The sequence below is a fragment of the Phymastichus coffea genome, unplaced genomic scaffold (assembly GCF_024137745.1).
Source record: "Phymastichus coffea isolate CEN01 unplaced genomic scaffold, Cenicafe_Pcof_1.1 PCOF00123, whole genome shotgun sequence".
NCBI classification, from domain to species: domain Eukaryota; kingdom Metazoa; phylum Arthropoda; class Insecta; order Hymenoptera; family Eulophidae; genus Phymastichus; species Phymastichus coffea.
In genome coordinates, this window is record NW_026706934.1 from 307,176 (window position 1) to 321,560 (window position 14,385).

At 34.5% G+C, this 14,385-nt stretch overlaps 4 protein-coding genes across 19 annotated transcripts; 2 read left to right on the forward strand and 2 right to left on the reverse strand.

Moving 5' to 3' along the window:
- Positions 1–2: 2 nt before the first annotated feature.
- LOC131671290 (inositol hexakisphosphate kinase 1) lies at positions 3–5,481 on the reverse strand. 6 transcript variants are annotated; one of them, XM_058947596.1, is made up of 7 exons: positions 4,757–5,302; positions 3,941–4,060; positions 3,692–3,859; positions 2,995–3,171; positions 2,645–2,905; positions 1,840–2,467; positions 4–1,187 (listed from the first exon to the last, which is right to left on the reverse strand). In XM_058947596.1, exons 2-7 carry the CDS (start codon positions 3,975–3,977, stop codon positions 899–901), a joined length of 1,560 nt encoding a protein of 519 aa, XP_058803579.1. In that variant the 5' UTR covers positions 3,978–4,060; positions 4,757–5,302; the 3' UTR covers positions 4–898. The 6 variants fall into 6 exon arrangements, with proteins under 6 accessions (XP_058803583.1, XP_058803579.1, XP_058803578.1 ...); XM_058947595.1 differs by having other exon boundaries at positions 3,941–4,064; XM_058947599.1 differs by lacking the exon at positions 4,757–5,302 and adding an exon at positions 5,311–5,481 and having other exon boundaries at positions 5–1,187; positions 3,941–3,967.
- LOC131671292 (meiotic nuclear division protein 1 homolog) lies at positions 3,836–11,696 on the forward strand. 11 transcript variants are annotated; one of them, XM_058947611.1, is made up of 6 exons: positions 6,057–6,155; positions 6,227–6,383; positions 7,713–7,946; positions 8,033–8,138; positions 8,206–9,333; positions 9,586–9,680. In XM_058947611.1, the coding sequence occupies exons 3-5, from the start codon at positions 7,720–7,722 to the stop codon at positions 8,488–8,490; spliced, it is 618 nt and encodes a 205-aa protein (XP_058803594.1). In that variant the 5' UTR covers positions 6,057–6,155; positions 6,227–6,383; positions 7,713–7,719; the 3' UTR covers positions 8,491–9,333; positions 9,586–9,680. The 11 variants fall into 11 exon arrangements, with proteins under 11 accessions (XP_058803592.1, XP_058803598.1, XP_058803594.1 ...); XM_058947612.1 differs by having other exon boundaries at positions 6,063–6,155; positions 6,218–6,383; XM_058947613.1 differs by having other exon boundaries at positions 6,112–6,226; positions 6,294–6,383.
- LOC131671295 (zinc finger HIT domain-containing protein 1) lies at positions 6,701–7,545 on the reverse strand. Its single transcript, XM_058947617.1, has 2 exons — positions 7,263–7,545; positions 6,701–7,182 (listed from the first exon to the last, which is right to left on the reverse strand). The coding sequence occupies exons 1-2, from the start codon at positions 7,402–7,404 to the stop codon at positions 6,866–6,868; spliced, it is 459 nt and encodes a 152-aa protein (XP_058803600.1). The 5' UTR covers positions 7,405–7,545; the 3' UTR covers positions 6,701–6,865.
- On the forward strand, positions 11,693–12,803 carry LOC131671298 (cytochrome c-2). The gene is made up of 4 exons (XM_058947628.1): positions 11,693–11,731; positions 12,252–12,393; positions 12,479–12,620; positions 12,770–12,803. Exons 1-4 carry the CDS (start codon positions 11,693–11,695, stop codon positions 12,801–12,803), a joined length of 357 nt encoding a protein of 118 aa, XP_058803611.1.
- Positions 12,804–14,385: the final 1,582 nt, after the last annotated feature.

The window sequence follows — 14,385 nt, forward strand, 5'->3', positions numbered from 1 at the left end:
AAAAATTTGTTCATTTATATAAGTTATACGAAACTTTTCATAAAATTACATGTTGATTACTTAAGATTTATGATTAAAAATATTAAAGCTTTTCATTTGTATTTCAGTATTATGAAATCGAGTTTTTATTGCTCTTTTTTATAAACGTACCTGGCATGGATGACATTTTCTATCTTTTTTAGAAATGCCCTTTAATACAATTATTAAGTAGCAACATTTGTAAGCTTTCAAAATAAATATCATTTATGAGTATAAAAGGTTACCAAACTACTGTCGTACAAATGGAGTCTCTTAAATTCAGTTCTTGTGCGATTCGTTGTATAAAGAAAATTATTAATATTAATCAAAAACTATCATAAATTCCAAATCTTATTTGAAAGAATAAATTTAAAGAATAGTAATCACAAGAAAATATAGCCTCTGCAAGTTTTTTTTTCAGATTAATTAATATAACTGGAAGACATTATCGGTTATCAGTTCATTATCGGTTATGAACGCTTCATGCTACTTCTACATGCAAACATGTACGTATATTCAAGTGGAATAATTCGATTTCAAGTATATAGAATTTTTTTCACTTCGACGTATTTCTTTTTAGAATTATAATGCATTCTTTATAATATGTATACATCTCTGCTAGACAAACTAGATAGAAATTAAAAAGCATTATTTCTCTTAAATATATATACAATTAGACAACAAAACAAATAAACAAAGCCAAGGTATTTCAAACTACAATAATACTAATCAGGTCGGACGTAAGCTCATAAAATAAGTAAATAATTTGATCACTACAATATCACACGCTTCTAAAGATACTCGGTTGAATAAGCTCGCGAGAATAGAATAAGACTACCGTATTATCAATTATACGTCTTAGTCTAACTATTCGTGATCATCACACGAGAAATTTTTCAAGTAGATTGATGAGGTTTTCAATGCCGTCGAGGTAATTGTTGTCGAGTTGGCAGTTCTCGGCAGGGTATACGTGGGCAAAGTCTATCATGTAGACCCTCACCCAATTCTGCTTCTCTGTGGAATTGCTACTCAATTCCGACAATATCGCTGCGTAGTCTTCCTTCATCTGAATGATGTCGGCGTCGAAGTTATTTGAGTACGAGTGTGTTCTACAGAGTTTGTGTACCGTTAGGTCGGGTATTCTCTTTGGTGCTTTTATTTCTATGGAGCTGCAATGAAAAAGAAGTTCAGTATATTTTTAAAATTTATTCTACACTATATTATTTTATCAAAAGGATCATTTTTGTTACGTACAAATTAAAATCAAAAGAAATTATCGTACCGGATTTCGAGAAAAAACATACTTGGTAAAATTTAACACAAAAGTGTGAAAGAAATTCTTAAATAACAGTCGGATTATTCAGTCTATCTCTCTCTCTCTCTCTCTCTCTCTCTCTCTCTCTCTCTCTCTCTCTCTCTCTCTCTCTCTCTCTCTCTCTCTCTCTGTCTGTCCCAGACAATAGTCTATAAAACGCCTACTCAATTCTTTTGTATTGACTAGATTTCCATATAGTTTACATTCAAGGCGTTGACAATTATCAAAGCTGTGTAAATTACAGGTATTTATATTTCAAACAAATAATGAAATCATAGTTGAGCGTCCAAGTTCATCGTTTCATTTATCTTCGATTTGAAATTGATTATTCTTTTTCCTTTCATTTATTGCCAACGAATGTTTTTGATAGCCGAACGGATAAGATTACGAACAATACTAACTAATCAAAACCTCGTATTATCTTCCAATTGTTTCAGTAATATAACAGTTGAGCTAAATAATACTATTTTATCGTTATAGAATGTAAAAAAAGTAGAAAAAAATACCTAAAAGATTCTTGAACGAATTCGACGTTATTTTTCTCCGGTATATTCTCACAATTCTGCAAACTTATGCTCCTTTTTAGTCCTCTTATCCTATCAAGGGCTTTGTTCAATTTAGGACTCCTTGAAGGCGAATCCATTTTCGGAGAACCTGGTCTGACAGCCAGGTGACTGCCACTACCAGACTTTTTTAGAACTTCGGGTTTCGGTGAGCTTGGTCTAACTGCCAGATGACTGCCGCTACCAGCTTTATGCAAAACGTCGAGCTTAGGTGAATCTGGCCTTGGATACTGGAATATCGTCTGTGCGGTCGGCGAGCTCAGTGGCGACGGCGTGGAAACTCTGTCTAATCGGTTGAGCGACCCTAAACTCCTTCCAATACCGACGAAAGGTTTCACTCTTAAAACTGGCGTGCGGAGAAAGGACTCGGCGTGACTGTTGTTCAGGTGGCGATGCAGGTAGTGTCGCAGTCGTTTGGCGTCGTAAGCGATCAAAAGAGAACTGGAGTAGATGTGGTAGCGACGTTGCTCGCGGAATATCGCTAAAATTTTCCAAAGGATGGATAGCAAGCGGACCAGTAGATCCCGACTGGGCGGGTAATCCCGACTGCCGTTCAGGAACATCTCCAGAGCTGAAAACGATGTGGTTTCGGCGATGCATTATCACGGCAAAGTAAATATTCTCGGGGAAATGCATTGCGAAAAATGACGTAAGTAAGTGCATCGTCAACAAATTATTAAAGTCACATTTGACAGGATTAAGCGCACAACTACTAAGGTGCGCGATGATTCGATAAATAATAATGTACCTTCGACCAGAGTTTGGGAGTTGAGCTGCTTTCCATAATTCTTATCGAACTTGTGTAATTCGCCGGACGGCAAGCGGTAAACTTGAAAGCCAGGTATGCAAAAGCCATAATTATTTTTGACAACGGCGTATTTGTCCTCCTCGGTGATTCGCTTCTCGGCAGTGGCTTCCGGATCCCACGTGCGTTTGCCAATCTTCACGTCCATCACGCACGGCTCCGACATGCCGTCCGTTATGTCTTGAAGCTCCAGGAACTTCACTTCTGCAACCACGATTTCCGTGTAAATTTCATGCCCATCGCATTGCACCGTTGCGAGATCAACGAGTACCGAATCGAATAACGATACCAACGTCTATCAAAAATCTTCATCTCCTTTGCGCCATAATAAGCTGGCGCGTATCTCCTCAGCTCGATGTCAGTAGGATTGCCAGAGACCTGCAGGTTCTCGTAGAAATCGATCTCGCGTTTACCCAATATCGGCTTGATCACTGGTTTGAACACATGACCGTTCGGACCACGCAGCATGCCTGCAGCAGGCAGCGCAATATTTCGCGTCATTTCGCAGTCGGTGAGCTTCGTCGCGGCTCGCTGCCGATAAAATTCGTCGTGAGCACGCGCGCGAATCGGAAAGTCACGAGCGCTTATCTCTCTTGCGCGCGCACGCGTTCGTAATTCCTTGGCAAGAAATAAAAGAAATGAAGAAAAAAAAAAAAAATCGATAATAAGCCGATCGAAGCCGAGCCAAAGCTTCGTTGCAACGGAACGTCGTTACAATTGTTGCGTCACTACAGCGACGAATATTTACGACTTGCACGCGACAGCCGACGAAAGAAAAACTCGTCCGTGTCTTTTTTGACGAGGACGTCGGAAGGAAATAACGCGAGACAGAAAAAGTCGCGGAAACGTGCGGCTTGCCGAAATCGAAAAACCGCGACTGAGACGTGCGGGGCGGGCGTCGCGCTGCGATCATTCTCTCGCCGCTCGCATATATATGTCCATTTTTTTCCTCTCTGACTAAAAAAATATAATAAGAGAACGATTGCTCACCAACTTTATTCTTCTCGTGGTCAAAGCAGTGACCAGCGAGTTGAATGTCGAGAAAGGCAGTGCCGTCGGGTAGCTGAACGTTGTACATCGCATCCGATGTGGCAGACTCGCCGTAGCCGCTGTCGTTGTCGCCCATGACGACGACGATGCGATTATCAGCAGCGATTTCTAATGGATATGGCGAGAGAAAATCAACGACACAATGAGAGTTGATTTAATCAAGGTGACAATCTCAGCATTGTCCTTTACCTACTGCGTTGTCGTTTTTCTTGTTCACTATAGGCATATCGATTGCAGGAATATAGTATACGATGAAAGAGACGTTGAAAAGCTCGCGATGAAATGAACAACGCAGGTGAAATATCTAATCTACCTATGATTGCAATGTATGTAGATACACACAGAATGTATACGTCTTACTTAATACATCTTTTATCTGTCTTACACGTGTCTATAGCTTATAGCTGTGCTCTCTCTCTCTCTCTCTCTCTCTCTCTCTCTCTCTCTCTCTCTCTCTCTCTCTCTCTCTCTCTCTCTCTCTCTCTCTCTGTACCAGTTTACTTTAGATTGAGATTCGTAGCCAATATTGCGTGTATCTTTTTTCTTCCATCCAACTTTTTAGCACCTCCTCGACTTTGTTTTTTCTTTTCGTTTATGAAAACAAGGCGGAAATTTATGATCCGTTCTTTAAGTGTCGTTTCGTGTGTGACTGTGATTCACCTTTGGAATATTAAACGAAAACGCCGACGGAACACGTATTGAAGACACACGCGCTTTAGTTTATATAAGCAGGGTAAATTTGATGCTGCGCAATCCCTGTGAAAATTTTCACGTGTTGCCACATTGAAAAGCTGTTCGACCTTTATCATCCGCTGGAAAAGTCTTTATGCGAGCTTGTAAAAGACACGATCATAAAGTAGGTGTACAATATATATCAGGCGAGTGTAATCACGTTATTTATTGCTATTTCTTTCGTAAAGTAATACTTGTAATATTCGTGTTAATCCACTTAGAAAAAAAAAGATAAAAAAAGAAAATGAAATCGATATCAATGTCGCGCTATACCTACGTTTCCGGTTGCGCGTTGAGAAAAACGTTACTTATTACAGTTGTTTATAACAATGACAAAAAGCCACGGAGCAGCGAAAACGTAAAATAGCTCGCTTGCATGTTCAAAACAGAAAGCGCTCGCGGGTAATACAAGTATCCAACTGCACGATGGTATATCTTGCGGGCGATTTGTAATTCAAATTTTTGTACTTCGTACAAGCGCCATCTAGGAACGCAACCACGTGAGAAGTCAGGCAGACGAGATAATAACAAACATGCTGATATTCGATGTGTATATAAGTATACGCTGCTTCGTTATTAAAATGGGAGAGAAAGAAATCCGTATTGCCTCGTGATTTGCGTTGCTTACAGCATAGTTGAACTTCATTTTGCAAATTTGATAATAAGTGAATTGATAAAAGGGCAAGTGGATGAAAACATTGAGTATACGATTTTTTTAGAAGTAATAATTAGCCGAAGAATCTGACGTCTCATTCATATAGAATAATTTTTTTATTTTATGTAACACGCGCCGATTCTTTATAGATAAACGATTAAATGCAACTCACGTGAATTTCGTCCCTTTACGACAAAGTGACATAACCTCAGCTTGCCGTCCCTAGACTCCCTTGAAGGCCCTTTTCTTTTATATTTCTAGAAAATATCAAAATAGAAAAAAATTTTCACTGTTATTTCAAAGTGGACGCGTTAACTCCTAAGCGCGCGCAAGATCGAACTGGGCGATACTGTGTGTGGCCGTCCGCTACAAACGGCAACTACTTATACTGTACACAATAATAAAAGCGTGCACGAGTGTAGAGTAAAGGTGTACAATACGGAAACTCACGGAGCCTCCGCGCATACTCCGAAATTTATCATTTACTTCTTATATATTTTTGTCAATAGAATTATCGCGCAAATTGGTTACTGCCGGAAAAACTGAATTGTTCTGCGTGTTAGGTATTGAATTGATGGAGCAAGTGTTAATAGCGAGTACCGAATTTTTAGCTGTTTATATTTTTATGCAACTATTATTTATAAAGTAACAATTTTTGGGAGAAAAAGAATTTGATTTACATTATTTTTATCGCTCATTGTTATTCTCGGATTCTTAGTGAACATTATTTTCAAATTAAAACCACTGGCATTGATAAGTTGGTGATATCTGTAATTAGTAAGAGTCTAGATAATGACTGCGAGGAACACGTTAATTTTTCTGATTTTGAAAATGAATTATGATGTTTGAATGTATGCACAACAGATAGCAGCACCTCTAAGGTAATCAAAATTGAAATTATTTTCCCGCCGCAAAAGTACAAAAGCATGTTCAGACTGGCACGCCAACCTCACTTTTATCTTTTGTTGGCTACGCGGATATTGTCAGATATTGTTATTTTGACGTCTTTAGTAATGCGTACGTTTTTCTTTTTATTTATTATGAACATTCAATTGAAAACAATGAATTTGGAAACAAAGATGTTATAGGTAATAATTGAGGAAGATCAATAGTAAATAGCATCATTAAGATTAAAGCAGAGATTGTCAGTTACAGCTTCATTGTTTTTTTACAAGAACTGTCACCTTGGATTGATTTTTATTTTCACGCAATCGTTAATTTCTTTTACGAAGTAATAACTGTACAGTAAGTATCGAAAAACATTGTTGAATAACGTTAAACTTGATTGAAATATCTAATAATAATTAGTTATTAATTGTTGAAATTATTATGTACAATTGAGTAATATAACTATAAATTTTTAAGTCTAAAGATTAAATAACTATTTCCATTAACATTTTCATACACTGTTCATACTTTTTAATAGTAATATCATATCTGTTACATTGACATCTATTTTTATCATATATCGATTGATGAAAAAGATATAAGTATTAAAAATGGAGTATTAAAATTAGTAAATTATGATAAAGTAAACAGTACATCTTTTATTTGGTTGAATTATTTTTTAATTTTTGTACAAAATGTAGGAATAACTTCATATAGCCTGTTATACAAAAAATATGAAGGGGCAGTTTCTTTATGATTTAAAAAAAAAATGTTGTAAACATTGGGAATAAGCATAAATTAAACCTTAATGTTAATTATAAGACAGACATGTACAGTCATTAAGCAGTCCATTTCATGCATCTAGTATCAAGATGTGTTCCAAGACACTTGACTGAGCAGTATCTTGCTCCGCATGGTAGACATGTGTAGTCACTAGGAAATCCACACACTGCACAAAAATGTCTATCAGGGTAACAAGAAGGTGGAGCTTGAGCTGTTGTATAATTTGGTCCTGTAGGATTATAATTCAAATCTTCTTCAACTAGTTGGGCAAAATTTTTTCTAAATCTCAATTTGAAATATTCTGCAGATCTTGTTTTCCTTTTACGAGTTACATTCTTAGTGTCATCAAATTTTGGAATTTTTTTATTCATCACTAGAAAAGAAAATATATAATATTCATTAAAAATTTTATATATAATTTTTGTAATATTATTGATTAAAACTAAAGCTCACCCAAATCAGCATGAGGATCTTCATGAAAATTATCTTGCTCCAATGCTTCCAGAGCCTTCCGTTGTCTGCGATTCCTCGCTTCTTCATCAAGAATTCGTTTTTGAATTGCATCTTTAATCCTCCCTGATTCTCTACCAGTCATTTTTTTATGTAATTCTTTTAGACGATTTTACAAATACTGAATAATTTGAGTTTGCTTTCTATTATTCTTTCTCAGTCAATGGGAACGAAATGCGATCCATCAGATCATCTATTTTTGCTTGAAGAATGTCAATAATATCATTTGAAATAAACAAATGTCTTTCATCTAAATCATGAATAATAAACTTTCTGCCTAAAGCCTGAGTGTCATCTAAATGTAGAAGGAATTGTTTCATAGCTTCATCACTAAAAAATGAATATTTTTATAAATATTCAATTTTACAATAATAAGTTATATTCATTTATTAGATTTACAATGTCAAAGAGAAAAAGAACAACAGCAGATGAAAAACGTTCATTGATGTTACACTTTTTCCATGAAAAAAAGGACTTCTACACTTTAAAAGAATTGGAAACATTAGTACCAAAAGAATGTGGGTTAGCAGCACAAGTTGTGAAAGATGTTCTTCAAACTTTAGTTGATGAAGGGTTGGTACATTCAGATAAAATTGGAACAGCAGTCTACTTTTGGTCATTTCCAGGGTAAGTTGTTATCAAATGTAATAATATCTATAGACTACATTATATATTCTTATTTAACGTTACTTCCATTTAAAATCACTTTTTAGAGAAAAAATACCAGCAATAGAGAAAGAAATAGCAGAAACAGGAAAGAAGATTTTAATGCTTGAAACAAAGTTAGGGAAATTAAAATGTGATATTGAAATTGAAGAAGTAAACAATTTTTATTTATAGTTGATTCTTTTTACAATTCATAATTATACATTATTTTTTCTTGCAGGCTAATCAAACGGATTATGAAAAAACGAAAGCATTGATAACAGAAATAGATACATTAAAAACTAACGAAGGGGAATTGAAAAAACAAATTATAAAATTTAGTGATGCTGATCCAGAAGTTATTGCTCAAATCGCTAAAAAAGCAAAAGTAATGAAAGAAGGAGCAAATACATGGACAGACAATATTTATGCCCTCAAAACTTGGTGTAGAGATAAATTTAACATAGAGGAAGCTGCACTGAACAAACAGTTCAAAATCCCTGAAGATCTTGATTACTTACCATAATCATTAGAAAATAAGAAGGTATATAGACTTTATGTGTAAACAAAGATAAAAGAAGAGTAAAAAAACCTACCATTCTACTAAAATACCTTTCTGAACATTCACCATCGCGGAAGTTGGCGGTATTCAATGATTAGTTGCGTTCATGAAATTGTAGGTTATATCTTCAACCATAAAATTATACTAGATACACCCCTACTCTCCAAATTTAAGAATGTTGGTCGTTTTCGTATTGCTATTAGTACGTCTTTAGCCTTTTGTATTTGTATGAAAATATTTATTATTAATTATATTTTGTACATATTATGAAAGAGTAAAGCAGATACAATTTAGAAGTATCTGTAAACGTGTAAATAGTTTATTAAAAAAATCGTATTTTGTATCATTTTTTTCATAAAATAAACTATTGTAAATTGTGAAAAATGTTCAAGATCTAGATTATTTGCCAAAAGAATACCCAATTTGCAAAATCTGTTATACCTACTTATAATAAATCAAAGTAATCCCTATTCGGGTTACGTGGCACGTGACTTGGCTAGTTTGAATTTTAGATAGTATGAAAATAAATCGGTGAAGATAAAACGAGAAAATGAATGGCAGTATAACAATTTAAAAGAAACTCAAATAATTTAAGTTTAAAGAGGACTTAGGCTTAACATTTAAGTCTATGTATATATATATATTATCTATTTTCTTCCAGTGGATAAGTATTACTATGTTTTGTCTTCTCTCTCACCAGTTGAAGTGAATATGAAAACATTTGAAAATCTCTTCGAAAATTAAGGATTTTTGTCTAAAGCTATTGGTTTCAAAATTTCTTAACCACGAGAACTACACAGAAGTTCGGTATGTAGTTTTATGCTGAATATTTGCACGATCATAGGTAACCTACCTTGCTCATGACGATACATGATGTAATCAGTATCAATACGTCACAAAACAAAATTTAGTTTATGTCTCTTAATGTTAGTACAAAATGAACATCTGAAAATTCGTCACGTTTGTTATTTAACCATCAACAACAAATTTTAGGCGTATTTATTTGAAATTTCCGTAGTACTCGAGCTCAAGATATTAAAAAAATTATCATTTGAAAAGTGATCCCTCAGTTAGTTCAAATTCCAATCACCAGAAGCAGAAACAGTCTGTCGCTCTCCGCCAAAATTCGCATTCGCTATCTATTATTGCATTGCGTCAACTCGTGAAATACCTTGATATTGGTTCTGGTGGCGGCAGCAGCAGGCAGCGACGTCAGCGACAGTTTGCTAGCCACGGACGCATCGATCGAGCAACGGGGCGCCTTATTCACGGTCGGACTACAGTCGAGTCACGTTCAGCAGTTCGTACTCGCCTCTGTAAAAGCACCAAAGAAGGTGAGTAATTTGTGTCAATCAAATATTAATCAACGAACGTTTAGCAGTCCTAACCATTGTTAAAAATATCATATTGGAAAAGTACGAGATTTTTTAATTCATGGTGTCGAGTTTCAATATTCGAGACAACACGTGTTGCACTCGCCAAGGCTTCACTCATGTGATCTGTCGTCTGGCGGGTCGAATGATTTCTTCGCTATTTTCGAGTGGAAAATTGAATGATCGATGTTTGTCTATATGCGTTACGTAACGTCCTATACTATTGTGCTCTTGATACGTTTTTTGCTGCTGATAACGCCTTTGTCCACGAGATTCTTGCTGTATTCGATATACATCAGGAGCCTTTTGTAAAATTCATAAGATGATTAACCTTCTCGTTATGGACTGTGCTCCTTAGAAAAATTTTTCGAGATAAATGCTGTGCTGATCGCGTTGCTCGTTGGCAATCTGCCAAAACTTTGCGCGCGTTGTAACAAAAAGTATATAGCGACAAGGGCATGACAGGGTCAATAATTTCATGAAATTTAGTCGATTTCTTTAGATGGTGATATAAATCGAGTAATAAATTGTAGGCGTCGCGAAGGGAATGATGCGCAAGCGCAGCCCTGCAACTCACTCTAGAATCTTCGTATCTGTTAACTAGTTTTTTCACTGGTGCAAATTAGATTAAGGTCATTGTCGAATGCATGTCAACCTTGCTTAGATGTTTGTAAATCTATTAGTTGCATCCTTCGAGTATGTTTTTTAATACCACTCTGAGAGAGGTACAAGCACACGTTTTTTTGGACTCGAAGTGGACAAAAATAGGACGGGATAAGCATTAAAAAATCGATAGAAGAGCAATTGCAACTTCGGACTTGATGTAACTTTAACTAAATTTACTTGTCTTCTTCGGAAAACTTCATAAGATGCGATTTATACATTTTTCTTCTTTATTTAAATTCTGCGATAAGTCTTCTTCTTTATTTAAGTCTGCGATTTATACATTTTTCTTCTTTATTTAAATTTGTCTACTAATTTTGTTGCGTTGAAAAAAATTAACATTACAAGTGCACTAAACTGCCTGACGTCAGACGAGGAATCTCGTACTTGCATCACTTGGTCTAAAAATATATGAAAAAATGCAAGTAGCGAGACACAATAATATAAGTAGATTTATTTGAGGATAAAAATTATTGGGCATCATAGGTTTGGCAGCAGTTGGTCGCTTTAAAATAGAGTATGATTTTGATGGTCAACGTATTTTTCATTAATACGCTGCGGGTAAATAGGTATTGCACAATAAAATTACATAAAATTTTATGTCGCAATGTGGGACAATAGAGACAATTTCATTAGATTTGTCTCTTACCGAAATTCAAATATTTTTGATAAAATTTATGAAAAAAATGATAAATTAAAACTTTTTCTAAAACAATTTTGTTGAGAATCTTAATTTTTTTTTCGTTCTGTTTAGTCGTTACTTAAACAAAACTTTCCATTCATCATTCATCAAAGTATTTAATTGTCAGTTAATTTTTTCAACTGTCACGCGTGTTGCGGAACTGTTTCTCTCAACATTGTCTTTTTTTAACTCGAGTGCGACCGAATAATAGAATTTTGTTAGCCAAGAACCGTAAGTGTGACGTAACGGCTCGCGAATCGCAAGGTCAAAGTCGGCATTCCACGTGTACGATAAAGAAGAGCTGTTCGGAGGCAAAGTCTAATTGTTTGCTAGAGTGGAAAAAAAACGTTAATTGTCATATCGCTCGTGATAATGTCGTTGTCGTAACATTACTTTGGAATACCATGTAGGTTTTAATCGTTGATTTTATTGTTACAGTTTTACAGACATGGGTGTCCCAGCTGGTGATGTTGAAAAGGGAAAGAAGGTAATAAATAGTTCTTTAGTACATTTACGAGATTTTAGTTGTTGATGTAGTTTACGATGAACGAATCATTGCAATTATCAGCATTTCACCTGCCATTGATTTCATACGTGTGTAAGTTTGTAAGTCCACGTAGTACACATGCAAATCATGCTTAATTAGATCAACATGATCAATTAATAATGATTCAAGTGGCATCATTATAAATAGTATCATTTATGATTATTTTAGTAATATCGATTTGTATGAAAATGTTTAATCAGTTATAAATATATTATTGGCTTTTAGTTAATTAAAAATAACTATGTCAATACAATGTAAAAAAAACTCAAAATACTACTTTTCAAAAAAATATAAATTTGCAATATTTTCAAATCTATTTTTACTAATTTTATTTTTAATTGATAATTGCTAGAACTTTTATTTTTGCTTTCGTCTTTCTACAAGTATATGGTTATGTTGGCATTTGTAAATAAATATTTAACGAAAAACATGTACTTAATGTCTGTATTTCATTTTTCAGATCTTTGTTCAGAGATGTGCACAATGCCACACTGTAGAAGCTGGTGGCAAACATAAGGTTGGCCCTAATCTCAATGGTTTATTTGGCAGGAAGACTGGTCAGGCTGCTGGTTATGCCTACACAGATGCCAACAAGGCTAAGGGTAAGTAAATTATTTTTAATGGCAACATGTAGTTATAAACAGTGTATGCTGACATACTTATTCACTATCATTCTATTTGTTATAGGAATTACATGGAATGAAGATACTTTGTTCGAGTACCTTGAAAACCCGAAAAAATATATTCCGGGTACAAAAATGGTCTTTGCTGGCTTGAAGAAGCCTCAAGAACGAGGAGATCTCATTGCTTACCTCAAATCGGCATGCAAGTAAGCACGGAAGAGTTTAATTACTACCATCAAGAGATTATTGGGTTAATCAATGGGAGCTTTAGAATAATTATCATCGTGTATCTCATCATTGTAAATCAATACATCTCTACTTCAATGTATGACACCATACAAACCTTGTGTTCCAGCAAGATAAATGAAGCACTTAGTGAAAATTGTTAATATTGTTAAGTAGGCAAAAACATTTCAAAAATGTACATTGACAAATAAGTGGCAAGTACCAGTCACGAAATGTCTTCATTGAGAGTGTCGTGGCGTCGTTGATCCGTACATTGAGAGGCAGAGCCTTAAGATCGGACATTACGTTTATTTATTATCACGCTAGTGACAAAGATTCTGTCGATTTATTCATTTCGTGTGTTCTCTGGATTCAAATACAAATTCAATGAATTAAATCTGAAAACTATGTTAATTTTTTATACCTTAATTTCTTTTCTTCAAGATTAAAAAAATTTTCAGATAATAATAAACAATTGAAGCTAAACAGATGTCTTTAATTTTTAATCTTTTTCAATGGCAATGCATGGAAAGATTTATTATTATTTTTAACAAGAATAAGGGAATAGTATATTAATATAAGTGCGGGAAAGTAGATTCTCGTCTCGTGTGGCGTTTACGCCCGAGCGAAGCGAGGGTGAAAAGGTACACGAGACGAGAAACTCTTTCCCGAACATGTGCCGTACCGTATTTTTTTATACGACGTGTGGAAAATGCGATTTTCAACGCACGTTTTCTGCCGAGCGTGCAGGAAAGACGCACTTTGCGCACAGAGTGTCGAAAAAGAAGATACAATAAACTTAATTATCTCAAATCAAACTAAACTAGTTGTAGAATTTGAAATTTATAAAAGACCCTCTTTAACAATTATGTTTCATTGAAAAAAACCTGATAAAAATATATCATTTGTTACTATGATATGCTAGACATCAAGTCTCAGACTTACCTATGCGTTATATTGTTAAATTTAACCAACAGAGGGGTGTAAGCAGTTGCATTCAAGATTCAAGTTCAAATGAACTTTTGTACTTGCATTCAAGTTTATTTACAATGTTCTGTAATTTACTTTATCTTATTTAGAAAATTAATTTTTATTTTAAACATTCAAGATTGCTTCTAAATGTTACTATAATATTGTAAGTGTAGGTAAACAGTGGTTTACAATCTGATAATTATTTAATATAAAAAGAAGTGAAAAAATTACATTTTTTATTCTCAGAGAATCTAAAAGTGAGTGCCCATGCAAAAGAAAGCAACAAGAAAACAGTGCAGAGGGAAGTTGACCGATTAGTCATTAGCTGCAAAACTCAACAATTTGAAGGAATACATATATATTTTATAATTAATATATATTTTATTGGTTTTAAAAAGTTAATTCAGTAAAGTAATAAAGAAATAGAAAGAAGAGCTAAATAAGAATTCTTTCTTTTAAAGATAGAATATCTGAAAATTTGACTGAAATACGAGGTGTGTTCAAAAAGTAACGAGAATTTTTAAATTTCGCGGGTTTGGAGAGTCCGCTTGTATAAATTTTTTTTATTATGTTGGTACACATGCCTCTGAAGTACGATAAAATTTTCAGCAATATTCATTGCTTACTTTTTAAGTGGCAGCCGCTAACGTTAGACGTGTTTTTCGAGCTCGGCGATTTTCGTTTGTGAAAAAAAATGGATCAAAGAATTTGTATTAAATTTTGCGTAAAAAATGAAATAAAGTGTAGTAAAGTTTGTCAAATGTTAACAAAGGC

What these genes read in the sequence shown, in the direction of transcription:
- LOC131671290 (XM_058947596.1), bottom strand. Translation starts at nt 3,977, where the DNA reads ATGCCTATAGTGAACAAGAAAAACGACAACGCAGTAG. An exon ending in GAAAAACGACAACGCAGTAG is followed by an intron (nt 3,860 to 3,940) that starts GTAAAGGACAAT and finishes CATATCCATTAG; the next exon opens with AAATCGCTGCTGATAATCGC. An exon ending in CTCCCAAACTCTGGTCGAAG is followed by an intron (nt 2,468 to 2,644) that starts GTACATTATTAT and finishes CATCGTTTTCAG; the next exon opens with CTCTGGAGATGTTCCTGAAC.
- LOC131671295 (XM_058947617.1), bottom strand. Translation starts at nt 7,404, where the DNA reads ATGACTGGTAGAGAATCAGGGAGGATTAAAGATGCAATTCAAAAACGA. An exon ending in AGATCCTCATGCTGATTTGG is followed by an intron (nt 7,183 to 7,262) that starts GTGAGCTTTAGT and finishes TTTCTTTTCTAG; the next exon opens with TGATGAATAAAAAAATTCCA.
- LOC131671292 (XM_058947606.1), top strand. Translation starts at nt 7,657, where the DNA reads ATGAATATTTTTATAAATATTCAATTTTACAATAATAAGTTATATTCA. An exon ending in TACTTTTGGTCATTTCCAGG is followed by an intron (nt 7,947 to 8,032) that starts GTAAGTTGTTAT and finishes ATCACTTTTTAG; the next exon opens with AGAAAAAATACCAGCAATAG. An exon ending in GTGATATTGAAATTGAAGAA is followed by an intron (nt 8,139 to 8,205) that starts GTAAACAATTTT and finishes TTTTTCTTGCAG; the next exon opens with GCTAATCAAACGGATTATGA.
- LOC131671298 (XM_058947628.1), top strand. Translation starts at nt 11,693, where the DNA reads ATGGGTGTCCCAGCTGGTGATGTTGAAAAGGGAAAGAAG. An exon ending in ATGTTGAAAAGGGAAAGAAG is followed by an intron (nt 11,732 to 12,251) that starts GTAATAAATAGT and finishes TTCATTTTTCAG; the next exon opens with ATCTTTGTTCAGAGATGTGC. An exon ending in AGATGCCAACAAGGCTAAGG is followed by an intron (nt 12,394 to 12,478) that starts GTAAGTAAATTA and finishes TATTTGTTATAG; the next exon opens with GAATTACATGGAATGAAGAT.